General features: G+C 36.6%; 2 protein-coding genes across 3 annotated transcripts; one reads left to right on the top strand and one right to left on the bottom strand.

The window, feature by feature from the left end:
• Window positions 1–636: 636 nt before the first annotated feature.
• Window positions 637–5,836, bottom strand: LOC100817232 (uncharacterized). 2 transcript variants are annotated; one of them, XM_006597483.4, is made up of 4 exons: window positions 5,666–5,820; window positions 5,475–5,547; window positions 5,103–5,226; window positions 637–3,994 (listed from the first exon to the last, which is right to left on the bottom strand). In XM_006597483.4, the coding sequence occupies exon 4, from the start codon at window positions 3,808–3,810 to the stop codon at window positions 904–906; it is 2,907 nt and encodes a 968-aa protein (XP_006597546.1). In that variant the 5' UTR covers window positions 3,811–3,994; window positions 5,103–5,226; window positions 5,475–5,547; window positions 5,666–5,820; the 3' UTR covers window positions 637–903. The 2 variants fall into 2 exon arrangements, with proteins under 2 accessions (XP_006597546.1, XP_003547217.1); XM_003547169.5 differs by lacking the exon at window positions 5,475–5,547 and having other exon boundaries at window positions 5,666–5,836.
• A 1,902-nt stretch (window positions 5,837–7,738) lies between these two features.
• On the top strand, window positions 7,739–14,921 carry LOC100817590 (serine/threonine-protein kinase RUNKEL). The gene is made up of 10 exons (XM_006597482.4): window positions 7,739–8,048; window positions 8,155–8,244; window positions 8,443–8,495; window positions 8,811–8,886; window positions 9,159–9,220; window positions 9,319–9,397; window positions 9,482–9,541; window positions 9,674–11,332; window positions 11,566–12,435; window positions 13,724–14,921. The coding sequence occupies exons 1-10, from the start codon at window positions 8,001–8,003 to the stop codon at window positions 14,840–14,842; spliced, it is 4,116 nt and encodes a 1,371-aa protein (XP_006597545.2). The 5' UTR covers window positions 7,739–8,000; the 3' UTR covers window positions 14,843–14,921.
• Window positions 14,922–15,190: the final 269 nt, after the last annotated feature.

The raw sequence follows: 15,190 nt of genomic DNA, 5'->3' as shown, positions 1-15,190 counted from the left end.
GTAATTGACTAAGTGGTGAAATGAATGTTTTTGCTTCTTTTTCCCCTCATGAATTTCATAGGTCATAAGGTGTTTTTTTTATATATATAAAAAAAAGCAAATGGGTCATAAGGTGATTTGTTTATCAACTTGTGCAATTTTCTCATTTTTTTTAGGAACGATTTTGTTGGTTGGAGTTATGAGAAGACTAGAAACCATGTATATTTGCATATAAAGGACACGAACTAATTAGTTTTATAAGACGAACTATACTTTGAGACTTTTTAGTATCTTCAATATATAAGAATAAGACGATTAGGGTTTTACCAACCAGCCATGAAATTAACTTTTAAAACTAAATTTTACAAGACGATTGGAGTTTGAAATTTTAATGTGACGGAAATAGTTATTTACCAACCAGCCGTAAAATGTATTATATTTGCGCAAGTCTTGTCTGAATAACATTGCATAGCTCTTGGCTCCCCTTCCATAACAAAACAGATCATGCATGATGAGATACCTTGCATACTTAAGGCTATTGCACCCCACATGTGGTTGTTGGTTAAACTCAATTACTTTAGTAAATACTGATTTTGTAACATAACACTTAACGCAACTCAAATTCTAATGGAAGAGAAACAAAACAAGGAACGCAAATGAGAGCCAGCAATACCTCCATACCTTGAGGCAGCTGGAACAATATCTTAGGGATTCTCAGGTGATGTCATATCAACTGTGATCATGCAGGAGCTACTACTGCATAGACACAGAAAAGTGTATTGTTTTTTTATCTAATTTAAGCAACGACTACTGAAAAAAAAAACCGAGTTAAAAAATGCCATTAGGATAGCAAATTTTGCTTCCTGGCAAAAGAGTGATACATCAGACCTATTCATGTTCAGTTCAGGAACCCAAGGCTTCTTTTTATTTGTTGTTAAAATAATGAAGGGGTACTGCTCCCGGATCAAGTTCCCAGAAGCCTCTCAGAGTGCCATCTTGTTCTTCTGTCAGTTTGAAGGCAGGGATTTGGTGGGAGAACCTGAGCAAATCTTTCCAGTATATTTTCGTGGCCCTAGCTGATCCTGCATTTGACTTGCGCTTGAAAACTGAATTATAACCACTTACCAACTCCAAAGGTAAAACATCCATCCATAAATCATGTTCTCCAACAACTTCAACTATGTCATATTCCAGGTTTAACAAGTCGGAACGTTTTATTTTAGTCGTCCAATTCCTATACAATGCCCAGATTTCGCCTTCCCTTGGAAAAATTTCATATTCCTTCTTCTTACCATCGGTAATAACCTGCACCTGATGCGAAACAGAATAGGTGTTTGCATATGTGCAGGAACGCGCACCTGCTTTGATTTTAAATCTTCCAATGGAAATAAGCATATCCTTATCTTCCCATTTAACACATTTCTCCGGTAGCCAGCAGTTAGTAAGATAAGTAACTTGCAACTCAAGATCTGGACTACTCTTAACCCTCTTAATCTGACCATAGTATTTTGGCAGTCCATCCTCATCACCATAAAATGCCCAAATCTGACCAACCTGAAACTTTTCAAGGGACCTCTCAGCATCAAAATTGCAGAACTCAGGATCAGGAATTTCAAAAGCATCTGCGGCTGAAGCTGAAGGGTCACTACCATTACCTATATGATCAACAGGATCCTTGTTCTCCTCTGCTGAATTGCTTCTTTCCCACTTAACCTTTTCAGTAGAAGCTTCTCCCTCTGAGTTCATTGTGAATTTCGACATATCTGAATACCTTGTGCCCACCCCACTAGATGGACAATGACCCTCCTTTACTTCCAAATGTTCAGCAACAGCAATCTCTTCAAGATTCATTGGCAAAGATACCGGATCAAGTTCATAAGATCCTACAGGAACACCAACTCTTTCCTGACCAGTCATTTTAAAAGATGGAACCCTGTGAGAGAATCTGAATAACTCGGTAGATGGAATTTGAAATGTGCAATTACCTCCCTCCATTCGAGAGAAGAGAGACACAAAACCTTTCAATTTAGCTAAGTACAAAACAACTACTCCCACACCTTCAACATAATCTGACAAGATTTCAACAAATTCATATTCATACTGCCGATGAGATTCTGCATCCATATGCCATTTGATATCCCAATTTTTAAAAAGAGCCCAAGTTTCTCCCTTTCTAGGATATACTTTATAAGTACAGCGGCCAATCTTTTCACAAACAATCAGATGAGAGAAACTTAGACGATCTTCTGTGGTTTCAGTGATGCCAAGTTTATGTTTCCCACAAGCAATTGGCAATTGCTCTTCTACCCAGTGGACTTGATCTTGCTCATCAGGATCTGGTTCAAACCATGTTATCCGTAACTTGAATCCGGGAGAGAAAACTTTTCTGATTATGGCATAGAATCTAGGCATACCATCTATAGTATCATAAATAGCCCAAATCTGCCCAACGGCAAAAGACCCCTCTTTCTTGTCCTTGTCAAAGTCACTGAACTCTGCATCAGGATAAACAAAATTATCTAGTTGATTTGTTGATTTCGAGGGTGAATGCTCTGAAGCTTTGTCTATCTTTGAGCTGCCCACTGCCTCTTTTCCTCTCACCTCCTTAATTTCCTCATCTATATTTTGTAAGCTCTCTCCAGAATAAAAGTTCTGTTTCCGCTTTGCCCCTTGTTTATCACCTTTCAGATCAGCAGCCAAACCATTCTGATTATTCATTTTAGATACCTCCCCTGTATTTTCAGCAGCACCAGATGGAGATCCACCCCCTTCATCATCATCACTCACATTCTCGTTGTAGGAAACCTGATGCTTTTGCCGCGTAGATCTACGGGGATTCTCATCTCTATGAGTCGAAAAACCATCCTTGTCATAAAGTGTATCCTCTTCAGATTCAGAATCAGTGCTACCAACAGATTCGGCACTTTCACTGGATTCTGCTACTCGCTTTCTCCTTCTCTTTCCATTTGGCTTTACAGAGACATCAGCAGCAGGACCTTTTTTATTATGTGATTCTGTATTGGACCGGCTAGTATGCAAATTACCTTGAGATCCAGCAGCAACGTCAAAAGCACCCTGATTCTGACTATGGTTCTGCGCACCAAAAGCTTGCTGACTTGAATTAGTTGCTGGTGTTGTGCCTTGCATATTCACATCATATGCAATGAAGGGCCTACTGCAATGTTGACAGCGAAGAGATCTGTTTAAAACCTCCCTATAATACTCATATCTAACAGAACAAAATGAGCACATGGTCCAAAAAGTAAGGCGGCCACCATTAGGCCCCTGCTGAGATGCCTGCCTAGACTTTTGTTGCGGCTGAGGATTTAAGTTTGTAAAATTGGGCCTGGCACTGGTTTGCATCATGGGATTAAAACTCATCTGAACATTCTGCTGATGATGAGATGGCATAGTAGTTCTGTTTGTTGGAACCCTGCGTAAATTCATGTCAAGCCTAGATCGTTTTTCTCTATCCAAAAGAACTCTTTGGGCTTCCCCAATCAACTTAAACGCAGCTTCTGCACCAGAAAACTTGTTTTTGTCAGGATGAAGCTGGAGGGCAAACTTCCTGTATTGCTTCTTAATTGTTGTATCATTAGCCGTTAGCTCAATTTGAAGAATTTTATACCAGTCCATCTCATTGCCAATCAATTTCTGCTCTGCAGAGCAATGCACATCACAAACAATAAGCATTTGAGTGATATTCTCCAACTCAGGATATAGCTGCTGAGCCTTAAGAGCAAATTTCCGAGCCCCAATGAAATCTTTGTTTTGCATTTTCTTTTCAGCAAGTTCCTTGGCCCTTAAGGCCTCTTCTTTATTGCACTCCATCAACAATCCAGATTTCAAAACCTGAAAGCGAGTGCTATGACCAAGCAAACAGACAACCAAGCTACATTTAATTTATAACTGCTATGAGAATAGACTGGCCAAAATTGAAATGCAAATAGTGAATAAATCTTCCAAGACTCCACCAGTCCCCCAAAAGATTACAGTCTTCACATTCAGATTGACCCTGCAGGTATTGTATAACTTGCAACTATTAGATCCCACATTGACAAAAAAAAAATCTTTTAAAAAGGAAAGAGTTGACATCATCACCAGGTTTCTAAACATAAAATTAAAGCATCAGCAAATGGATTAGATCTTTCAATTCGTTAGGAAAACAGCAGTGCAAACATAATAGAAATCCAAGACACAGTTTCTAGATCACCATAAGTTGTATGTGTGTGAACTTAAGGCACAAAACAACCAGAATATCTGAGGAAAAAAACAAGAATCATTAACATAAGGTGCTTTCTTCATATTATCCCCCCCCCCCCCCCCCCCCCCTCTCTTTAGCTTATTTTCTGTTTATTTTGGGACCAAGCAAGAATTATCAAGATAAGGGGTTTTCTTTGTACTATCCTCCCCCTCTTTTCATCTAGTTTTATTTATTGTTTATTTTGGGGCCAAGCAACCCCAGGCACCATAGGCATAAAGTACATAAAACCAATAGAAGTGTTAAGAAAAAACAGAGGATGCTTCCATTTATCCAGAGGTTGGTTCAGCTAATCAAAATACTTAGCTTGAAGTTTGATTCTCAATTTCTCACTGCCAACAATCCCCCTTCATACACAAACTGCAAATTCAGCCAGCAGACTCTAGAGAACACAAATACGACGTGGGACAAGGGAATGGACATGACAGATACAGACACAAAGATACAATAAATTTACTAAGATATGACAAACTTACTAAGACACAACAAATTTACTAAGAATCTAAGATACAACAAATTTTAATAATTACATAATATAAACCTTCATTAAGCACATAAAGTTGGTATGACCTTTAAAATTAATTTAAAAACAAATCATATATCTACAGAAAGAATCAATATTTTAAAAGTTAGCATAAATCAAAAATCATTACAGGAAAATAAAAATGTTTTCAGTTTTTTCAATTATCGTGATATTTCCATATATACAGCTCTAAAAGTTTAAAAAATAAAAATGAAAAATTGTATAATATGCAATTAGGAGTATTTGAAGTGCCAGGCAAAAATATGTATCCAACATGGTTACAAGTCACAGCTACAATTTTCAAGTGTCTGTACTTTGTTGCTTAGGGTTGCAGCATACCTGATTTGTATGGGAGTTGGTGTAGCACTCCTTCACCCTAACCTTTCACCGAGAAGGAAGAAAAAAATCTCCCCAACAACTATAACTTCAAAAACCAGCCCTACAAATTCTGACCATTTACAACCTGCACCATCACAAATCACTAAATAAATTAAAACCCTGATGTTAAACAGGACTACTATGCCATTGGAACTTGTTTTCTCGCAAATCATCACAATCCCAAACAGAGGCAACATTCAAACACCAGGTAAAAAGTAAAAGACAAAACCCTAATCTGTTCTGATATCAGCAAGCGAATACACACAATTGAGGATTTGTTTTCAACAACAGATAAAAAAAGAAAAGTGAAAGGGCTTGAATAAACCGTCCCACCGGAAGAAAAAAAATTACGGAGGCACTCATTTCTCTTCAAGTCAAGGGGCATAAGTGAATGCACTCGGCAATTCTGAACATGCAATAAGGGACGAGAATGATTAAATCCTCCCTATAACTGAGTAATTGCGAAATTCAAAAAAATAGAGAAAAAAGGGGTTTAGAAACACAGAAGGAGTGTGTGTACGGACCTGCTAGAGTAATTGAGAGTTTGAGAGGCGAGAAGCATATGCCGCACAAAAACAAGGGAGCAAAGTGCAAACCTGCTCCTAGTGGAACCCCAAATTAATATTATCACTGATTTATTATTAGGCTCCTATCCTGCCCCTTCATTTTCTGGGTTGCAATGTTGTTTCCATTGTAATTTACTCAGTGCTAGGGGTTCATTATAAATTGTTGTTTGACCAGAGAGATTGCTGATCCAACGGTTCACATTTTTTATTAGGGGCATTTTCGTCATTTACAAAGATAATTTTTTACCATTTTGTTTAATCCAATTGATCACAACATTTTCTTGTTTGGTTTTCGTGGGAAAAATAACTGTGTAGAAGTCTAGTTTGCAGGTGTGTTTGGTTGTGTGAAATTGTTTTAATTTTAATGTGAATTTTACGCTTTTATTTATTATATATCAAATAATTTTAATTCAAACAATCATCTCTATTTTATTCTATTCTATTTTATCAGTGTTACATTCAGTGTTTGTAAAATTGATTTAAATTTAAATTGGTTTTGAATTGAAGTGATTTTTGTTTGGATGTTATTTTTCTAAAAGTAAATTGATAGTAAAGTTCTATATAACAAAAATTATATAATACATAAGTCACTTAGCTTTGAATGTGTATGGATAAGTATTGACAAAAATTATTTTTGATTGAATTATTTTGATTAAAATTGATTTTGAAGTTATGTGATTTATATTTAGATATTTTTTATTATATAAGTTAATAGTTAAATTCAGTATAAGTTTTTTTATCCGATGCAAAAGCTCCCTAGATATGTTTTAATTTATAATCAATTTTAAACTCAATTAATTTCTCAAAGTATAATCAAACAAGTGAAAATTTACCTAAAATCACCTAATTGGTATTTCAACATGATTTAGGGGTAATTTAATGTGAATCCAAACATGAACTTAAGCTACTTATGAATTAATGGAAATATATGAGATGGAGTGAAATGAAATATATTAACTAAAGAAGTTTAATTCAGTTAATTCGATTACATGTATAAATTATTGTAATCTTCTTATACATAATCTTGGATCCATATGAAAGAAATAAAAATTTCATTTCATTATTTGGATATATTGTTATAGTGTGAAATAAAATTCTTATTCTAATATTTATGTGATGAACAACAAATAATAAATTATCATGTATTCATATATTACCTCGGTGTTATCCATTTTGAGATAAGGTGGAGAGTTATTCTTGTTTATCATCAAGAGTTCCATAGTATTGTTGTTTAGTGACTTTTGTCTACATTTTATGCATTTTAATCTAATTCTAATATAAGGTCAAAACTTGTTTAGAATATGTGGCATGATACAAAAAAATGTTTAAGCAGTTTTAACAGAAGTTGTGTTTGAAGTTTGCCGGTCGTGACTTTTGGTTTAACTATCTTTTGGTTTGAAGTAAGCAGGACGGTGCGGTGGTTGGGTCGCTGCTGTTGCGTGCGCACAGAGGTGGATTAGGGTGGTGATGGTGCGCACGCACAATGACGGGTCTTGGATGCGCATTGCACCTTCTTCCTCGCGGATTTGCATCATCGGTGTTGCATCGCAGAACCATCCTTGCGGATTCGCACCACCGTCCTCGACGCACTTGAGGCTGCTTGTGTCGTTGGATTCAAGGTTGGGTTGGGTTAACATGCTTTGGGAACAGAGATCCATTTGAACAAAACTCAAATCTGAAAAACTAAGTGGGAGGAGATGAAGATTTGTGTAATTTTTATTTTTTAAAATAAAATAAAAATAATGAAAGGTTTTAACTGTTACTATTTTACATTAATTATTTCATAGTTTGAAAGTTGATCGAATATTAACATTTTTGACAGAAAATAAAAAAATATTAAAATAAAACTTTCAAAATTATAATTAAATGCTTAAAAATTAATATAATAAAACTATGAAAAGTGATATTAAGGCCCAAAAAAATATATGAAGTGATATTAAGCCCAAAAAACATCATATTTCCTATGGACAAAAACTCGTTTAAACATTAAATTTTATAAACAATTCCCCGACTCGAACACACCCTTCACAACTTTACTAGACACTACAGTTTACGTTACTTAAGTCAAAAGTATATTCTCTTTCCAATTCCAAAATTGCGCTCGTTGTATCCTTAGTCCCTGTTTGGATGCTTAAATAGCATAATCCCCCGAATTTTGATTTTGAAATGCCCCGCCCGTTGGCACAGTCTCTCTTTCTCTCCCTCTCTCAGTCGTATCCTAATTCATTTCTATCTCTCTCATGTTAATGTTCATCCTCAACATTTGAAATCTGCGAAGCAAAATCCCAGAAAGATGAACCAGTACCACATCTACGAAGCCATCGGTCGCGGCAGATACTCCGTAACGCAACCTCTTCCCTTCTTCTTCCATTTTCCCCTTTCCTTTTTTATCCCTAATTGGAATCGTAACACGCGATCGCTCTTTCTCTCTTTTTATGCATACGCAGACCGTTTACAAGGGCAGGAAGAAGAAGACTATTGAGTATTTCGCCATCAAAAGCGTCGATAAATCGCAGAAAACTAAGGTCCTTGAAGAAGTAAGTCATTCAATTCCGGAAAATTTATGCAGGTTTTGTAGTGTACTAGTGTAGTTAATTTAATATGCTATATCTTTGTTTTTCCTTTAATTAATTATTAATTATTGTTATTTGCATCGGTGATGTGTTTTTCGCATTTTTCTAGCAGATCCTGAGCTGTATCGTGCGTGTTGAATTAACCACTTTCTTCTTTTGCAGGTCAGGATTCTTCACACATTGGATCATGCAAATGTGCTGAAGTTTTACGACTGGTAAGGAGTATGAGTATTATTTTACTGAAACGATTAGGGAGAATCAGAAAATTAGGAAATCATATAAAAAATGTTTGCTCTGAAAGGAAAAAAAGTATTTTCCAATGAAATTTTGAAGACTGTAAAAGAAGGAAATCCTACTAATAAGTTTTATACTCTGAAATATGAATACTGAAATGATTATTAATTAATTATTAATTATTTTGCATAAATAATGTACTGTGTAAGACTTCCTAGGGAATTGTCTCAAACAAATGTTTCTTACTTATTTGGGTTAGCGGTTTTGCTAAAGTTTGGTTCAATAATGCTTTTTAGGTATGAAACTTCTGCTCACCTATGGTTGGTTTTAGAGTACTGTGTTGGAGGGGATCTGCTTTCCATATTACGACAGGTACATAGTGTTGCTTTGCTTGTTGGTTTTGAGCCCGTGTTTATTGTAGCTTCATTCATTTGAAGTGGGAAATCACACTTACTGTTTCACATAGCTTTGTAAAAATCTCAAGTGATTGACTTTAGGTTGTCTCTATGTTTTGGATTTCCCCCCATCTTATTCTCAACTCTTCATTTCTAAATTTGCCGTTGTAAATTGTAATCTGTAGGTGCTGGGAATTTTTCTGTTCTATGCAATATTAATTTGGTATTGATTATGTGGATGAATTGCAGGATAGTCAACTTCCTGAAGATTCGGTTCATGGTTTTGCTTATAATCTAGTCAAAGCTTTGCAGTAGGTTCACGAGTCTTAATTTTGTCTTTGTTTTTCCAACTGTTTGGTAGTATTATTCTGATATATATTCACTAAAACTGATATGATATAATGTACAGGTTTTTACATTCAAATGAAATAATATATTGTGACCTGAAACCTTCAAACATCCTACTAGATGAAAACGGATGTGCAAAGGTACCTGATTGGTTGGTTGAGTCATTTTAGATTTTTTTAATCTAATTTGAAATGAAGTGTGTACTTTTTACATGATTGGTGCAGCTATGTGATTTTGGATTGGCGAGGAAGTTGAAAGATATATCAAAAGCTCCTTCTTCCTCGGTATGCTCGACCAACTCTTACGATTTCTGACATCTTTATGGATAAACAGATGACTCATTACTCAAATGTATTTGTCCCTTTTCTCCATGAATTAAATTCTGTTAATATCTACTAATTTTGAATACCTTTTAGTTACCGCGAGCAAAACGTGGAACACCCTCTTACATGGCTCCGGAGCTTTTTGAGGATGGTGGAGTCCATTCTTATGCTTCTGATTTCTGGGCACTAGGCTGTGTACTATATGAATGCTATGCTGGGAGGCCACCCTTTGTGGGAAGAGAATTCACCCAGCTTGTAAAATCCATCATTTCAGATCCGACTCCACCTCTCCCTGGTAATCCAAGTCGGCCTTTTGTCAATTTAATTAATTCCCTGTTGGTAAAAGATCCAGCTGAAAGAATACAGTGGCCTGAGCTTTGTGGACATGCCTTTTGGAGAACCAAATTTACTCTGTTGCCTCTGCCTGCTCAACCTGCCTTTGATGATATGATAGAGCTACATGCTAAACCATGCTTATCAGAACGTAATGGAGATAAATCTTCGCATAACAGGACCCCTACCAAATATCGTGAAAAAGATGTCAAAGGGGCGTTGAGAAAGGATGAGAACTCTGTTTTAGGATCTAGAGGCATTGAGACACCAGCAAGGGCAACACCAATTGGCCACAGAACTCAGACAAAGGGTTCTGGCAGAATACATGAGGTAAAGCAAAAAGATAATTCTAACATTAGCAAGGGTGTGAATCTTTTGAGACTGTCAAGAATAGCAAAAACAAATTTACAGAGAGAAAATGAGAAGGAAAACTATCGACGCCCCTTGCCTAATAACTCTGAGAATGATTCTGAAGTTAAAATTGAGAACACTGACATGGAACTTGATTTTAACGAGAATACTGAAGATGATGCGCATGAAGAAACTGATGGCACCGAACAAACAACTCCTGTGCCTGATGAGAAAACAGACAATCATTTTCTGAACCAGGGAAAAGCAGAGGAGATTGAAAATAATACACACCAGTTGGACACCCCATCTGTTGTTCACCCTCCAGTCTCGGATGACCCAAGGTCATTTGATCATGAATCAACTCCTGACCTTCCTGACATATCTGCTATTTCTCCCAGTGTGAGCCCTCAGGTGAAGAAGCATAGAACTAAAGAAGACGCAGGATCAGGCCTTGACTTCGATTCTTCAAGGTTGTCTAACAACCTTTCCCAGGTTCTTTGGCATCCATCTGATCTCTCAGTCAGACCTGTAATGCCTAGCAGAAAAATTGATAAAGCCTCAGAAGTCATTCCTTCACTCCCTTTTGAGGCATTGCAAGCATCTGATTTTGTCAAGATGCCCAAAGAGAAATTGGAGGCAATCCACAACCGAATATTATCCATTTTGAATGGAAATACCAGCATTGGAGAGAAACAGAATGTGATTAGGTACCTTGAGATGTTGAGCAGTAATGCTGATGCAGCTAATATCTTGACCAATGGGCCAATAATGCTCATGCTTGTAAAATTGCAGCGTCAATCCAAGGCATCAGCTTTGCGTGTTCAACTTGCTTCACTGATTGGTCTGTTGATTAGGCACTCCACCTTTGTTGATGACAGTTTGGCTAGTTCTGGAATTTTAGGTGCACTGACTGATGGCCTTAGAGACAGGCAGGAAAAAGTAAGGAGGTTCTCCATGGCTGCTTTGGGTGAGTTACTATTTTATATATCCACTCAAAATGCGGACTGCAGGGATAACAATCAACTTGAATCTCCATCAAAGGACAATAGGACTACACATGGCTGGCAGGTTAGCTTCCAAGCTTGTTGCATATTATGTTTGTTGTCTACCTGCCTAGGTCATTTGAAGCTTGGCATCTCTAATACTGGTATATGATAATTTACAATTTTCTAGATATGTTGCTTGCAGTATGGCAATATATTTTAAGTCAAATTCGTGTCTTCCTGTTAGCCGTTTTAACTTTAGCTGCCTGCTTTCTAAGTGCACATTTTCATGTTTAAATTATTTCTGCCTGGCTGCAGGTTCCAAATTCATTAATATCACTTGTGTCATCAATGTTGCGGAAGGGAGAGGATGATATAACTCAATTGTATGCATTGAGAACAATTGAGAATATTTGCAGTCAAGGAGGTTCCTGGGTGGGGCGTTTGTCCAGTCAATATGTTATTAGTAATCTCTGCTATATCTATAGGGCCTCAGGGAAACAAGAGAGTATGAGGCTCACTGCAGGATCATGCTTGGTGCGCTTAGTTCGTTTTAATCCTCCTAGCATTCAGTTGGTTATTGAGAAGCTCTCATTCAAGGACCTAGCTTCTGCTCTTGTCAAGGGCAGTCCACGAGAGCAGCAAATCAGCTTAAATCTTCTTAACATGGCAATGCTTGGAAGTCACATGTTCACAAATATTGGAAGATGCCTTGTATCACTTGCTGAGGATAAAAATCTGATCCCAAGTCTTTTGGGTCTTGTCGAGCAAGGTAGTGAAGTTTTAAGAGGAAAGGCACTAGTCCTTGTGGCCCTCCTCTGTAAGCATGGCAGGAGGTGGCTTCCACACTTCTTTTGTAGCCAAAAGTTACTCTCTGTGGTGGATAGGTTGGGAAAAGAGAAGGATGCTTATGTGAGGCAGTGTTTGGATGCATTTGTGCATATTGTGGCATCCAGTATTCCAGGTTTATTGGATATAATAACAGGGGATGTCCAGCAAATGATGGGAGGAAGGCGCCAAGGACACATCTCTGCCCTTACCAGCAGATCTGCCCCAAAAACCAGCATTCATTTGTTTCCTGTTGTCCTTCATCTTCTTGGAACTTCTACTTTTAAGCACAAAGTAGTCACACCGCAAGTCTTACGGCAGTTAGCGAATTTAATTAAACTCGTGGAGACACCGTTTCAGGTATGTGCGACTCAGCCGTTGTATCTTCTTTCCTTTTAAGAGAAAAAAAATGCCAGCACCTTCTCTACACTTTTTCAAACAAGTCCTTTTTATTACCGAGTGGATTTTACGTAACTAAACGAGTCCTACGCCCTATTTCGTGTGTCTTATTTGTAAATTCTACCTAAATTTCATTTAATTTACAATGTGTTAATAAAATATTTCTCTAGCATTTGTTTTTCTTTTTAATTGAATGCTTTCATGAGTTTTGAAATAGTGGAGCTGCTATATTTATTTAGATATCAATTGTGCTATTATGTAGTGGCTAGATACTAAAGAATTTTTTAAGAGATGAGATTGCTTTTTGATTTACGGAAAATTAATGTCTAAGGATGACCTTAGAATAAATAATTGATCATAAGGCAGTGTAAAAAAAATTTAAGGTCAATTGCTTCTTTTTTTTTATAAATAAAGTTTTTAATTAAGAATATGTTCTAAAAATTTTATAGAAAAATATTTCAATATTTTTCTTAAAAAAGTTGAAAACAATAGTTTTATAAATCTTAAAAAGTGATTATTTATTTTCTCTAAATCATCAGCAAATTTGGGCATGATTTTAATTTTTTAGTTTAATGATTATATTTAGATACAAGAAAATAAGAGGAAATTTGGGCATGATTATAATTTTTTAGTTGAATGATTATTTCTTTTCACTGAACGGGTAGTAGTTGCAAATGAAGTTTCGCGTCAGATTTATGAAGTTAAAGAAGAAATTTGCAAACAATACTTATTATTGAATTCTAAAGTTCGCATTGAGTAATTAACAACACAAATGTTCTTTTTGCACTTACGTTAAGTTAGGATGGAAGTTGCGAAGTATATTTATTCTCACCAAGTAGATATTACTTTTCAAAGTTTTGCTCCACAATTTGTCTTGTGTTGCTCTTATTATCAATTCAATTTTTTTTACATCCTTAAGATTAAATATTTCTTCTTAATGGTCTTGTTTTGATTTAGTGTATGCTTGATTTGGCTTAAATTTTAGGATTTCATTTTAGTTTTCAATAGCTCTCATTAAGTTTTAACTTAATTCAAATGAACAACGACATTTGATTCAGTGCCTGCCTAATTTTCACATTTTGTTTGGCCACTTAATCTCTCTCGAATTGATGGCAATGATTTCACTGATTTTACCGTTGATTGGAACATACTGTTAGTTGGATGGCAAATGGCATTTTTAGTAGAACAAGGTGGACTTTTAGGTAATAATTGGTATTTGATATCATTGTCTTCATTGATTGTCTTTCAGGGAAGAGATGACTTCCAAATAACCCTTCTTCGAATTTTCGAGTCTCTCACAGAGGAATCTCCTGTGATTCTTGGTAATCCTGACATTTTCATACGTGAAATCCTCCCTAGTTCGACAGTTCTCTACAAGGGGAACAAGGACGGTGATGCCAGATTTTTGTGCCTTAAAATTCTTTTTGATGTGATGATCATTCTTTTGAGTGAACCAATTGAAGAAGAGCATAGATTGAAGGATCTGAAATTCGTATCAAATACCCATTTTCTTCCTCTCTACCCAACCTTGATTGAAGATGAAGATCCTATTCCTATCTATGCACAGAAGCTTCTTGTCATGCTAATGGAGTTCAGTTTTATTACAATTCCTGACATTCTACATCTGAAGACAATTTCACAATGCTTTGAGTTCTTGCTGGGTGATCTCTCAAATGCAAATGTGAATAATGTTAAGCTGTGTCTTGCTCTGGCTTCTGCTCCTGAGATGGAGTCCAAATTACTCTCTCAGTTAAAGGTGGTTAGGAGGATTGGCAACTTTCTTGAGTTTGTATATGCAAAGGGTATGGAAGATTTGCTGGATCCAACTCTTGGGCTGTGTAAGGCTTTTCTAGCACGTTCAGTCAGCTGCACAAAAGGCTTCAGCTACACAACAGAACCAATTCTCTTAGGTGACTGTCCTCCTGAGTTGAGTGGTGGTGCTGTTGATCCCCAGCAATGCATAAAAGATATAGCAGACTTTGGAAGCAATGTCGGTGTCTTACTAGAGTTGAGTGCCTCTGCAGAAACCAGTATTGCTGATATAGCTTCTGAATGTGTTGTCTTACTGCTCAAGGCAGCTCCTAGAGAAGCCACGACTGGTATACTAACCAATCTCCCCAAGGTGACTGTGATCCTAGAGAGCTGGAATAGAGGCATTCCTCACTTGATGGTCCAGCGAATGCTTCACGCTTTAGGTTATGCTTGCAAGCAATACTTACTGCATGCAATGATATTATCAATATCCAAACCTGAGATTTCAAGAACTGAAGTCATAGTTTCTGAACTCAAAAGTTCAGGTGGATCAGCTTTAGCCAAAACAGCTGGGCTGGCAGCCTTGGAATTGCAGCGGTTGCCTCGCTGCATTTGAATAATTGTAGGTATCATGTTCCTCTCATTAGAGCTGTAACTTTTCTAGTTCAACGTTTACCCTTATATTTCGGCTCTTATTAAATTCCTGATAAAGGTTGAGCAATTTGGTGAATTCCACTCAGGCTTCACTGTATTTCTATGTAAAGCATGTGTACTCTATATCTTCGTGGTGAACATTAAAATATAAGTCAACGAATTTTTTCCTCCTAAATTTTTCTATAAATTGATTCTTGTCCATGTAATATAGGCTCCTTTCATTAAGTTAAACACTAACGTATTTTACAAGTATAAAGTTACCCAGGAAAAACCCTTAAATGGAGTGAAACTGCATGCATATGAATATGAT

The sequence above is a fragment of the Glycine max genome, chromosome 15 (assembly GCF_000004515.6).
Source record: "Glycine max cultivar Williams 82 chromosome 15, Glycine_max_v4.0, whole genome shotgun sequence".
Lineage (NCBI taxonomy): Eukaryota > Viridiplantae > Streptophyta > Magnoliopsida > Fabales > Fabaceae > Glycine > Glycine max.
This window is presented reverse-complemented; position numbering and strand designations above follow the sequence as displayed.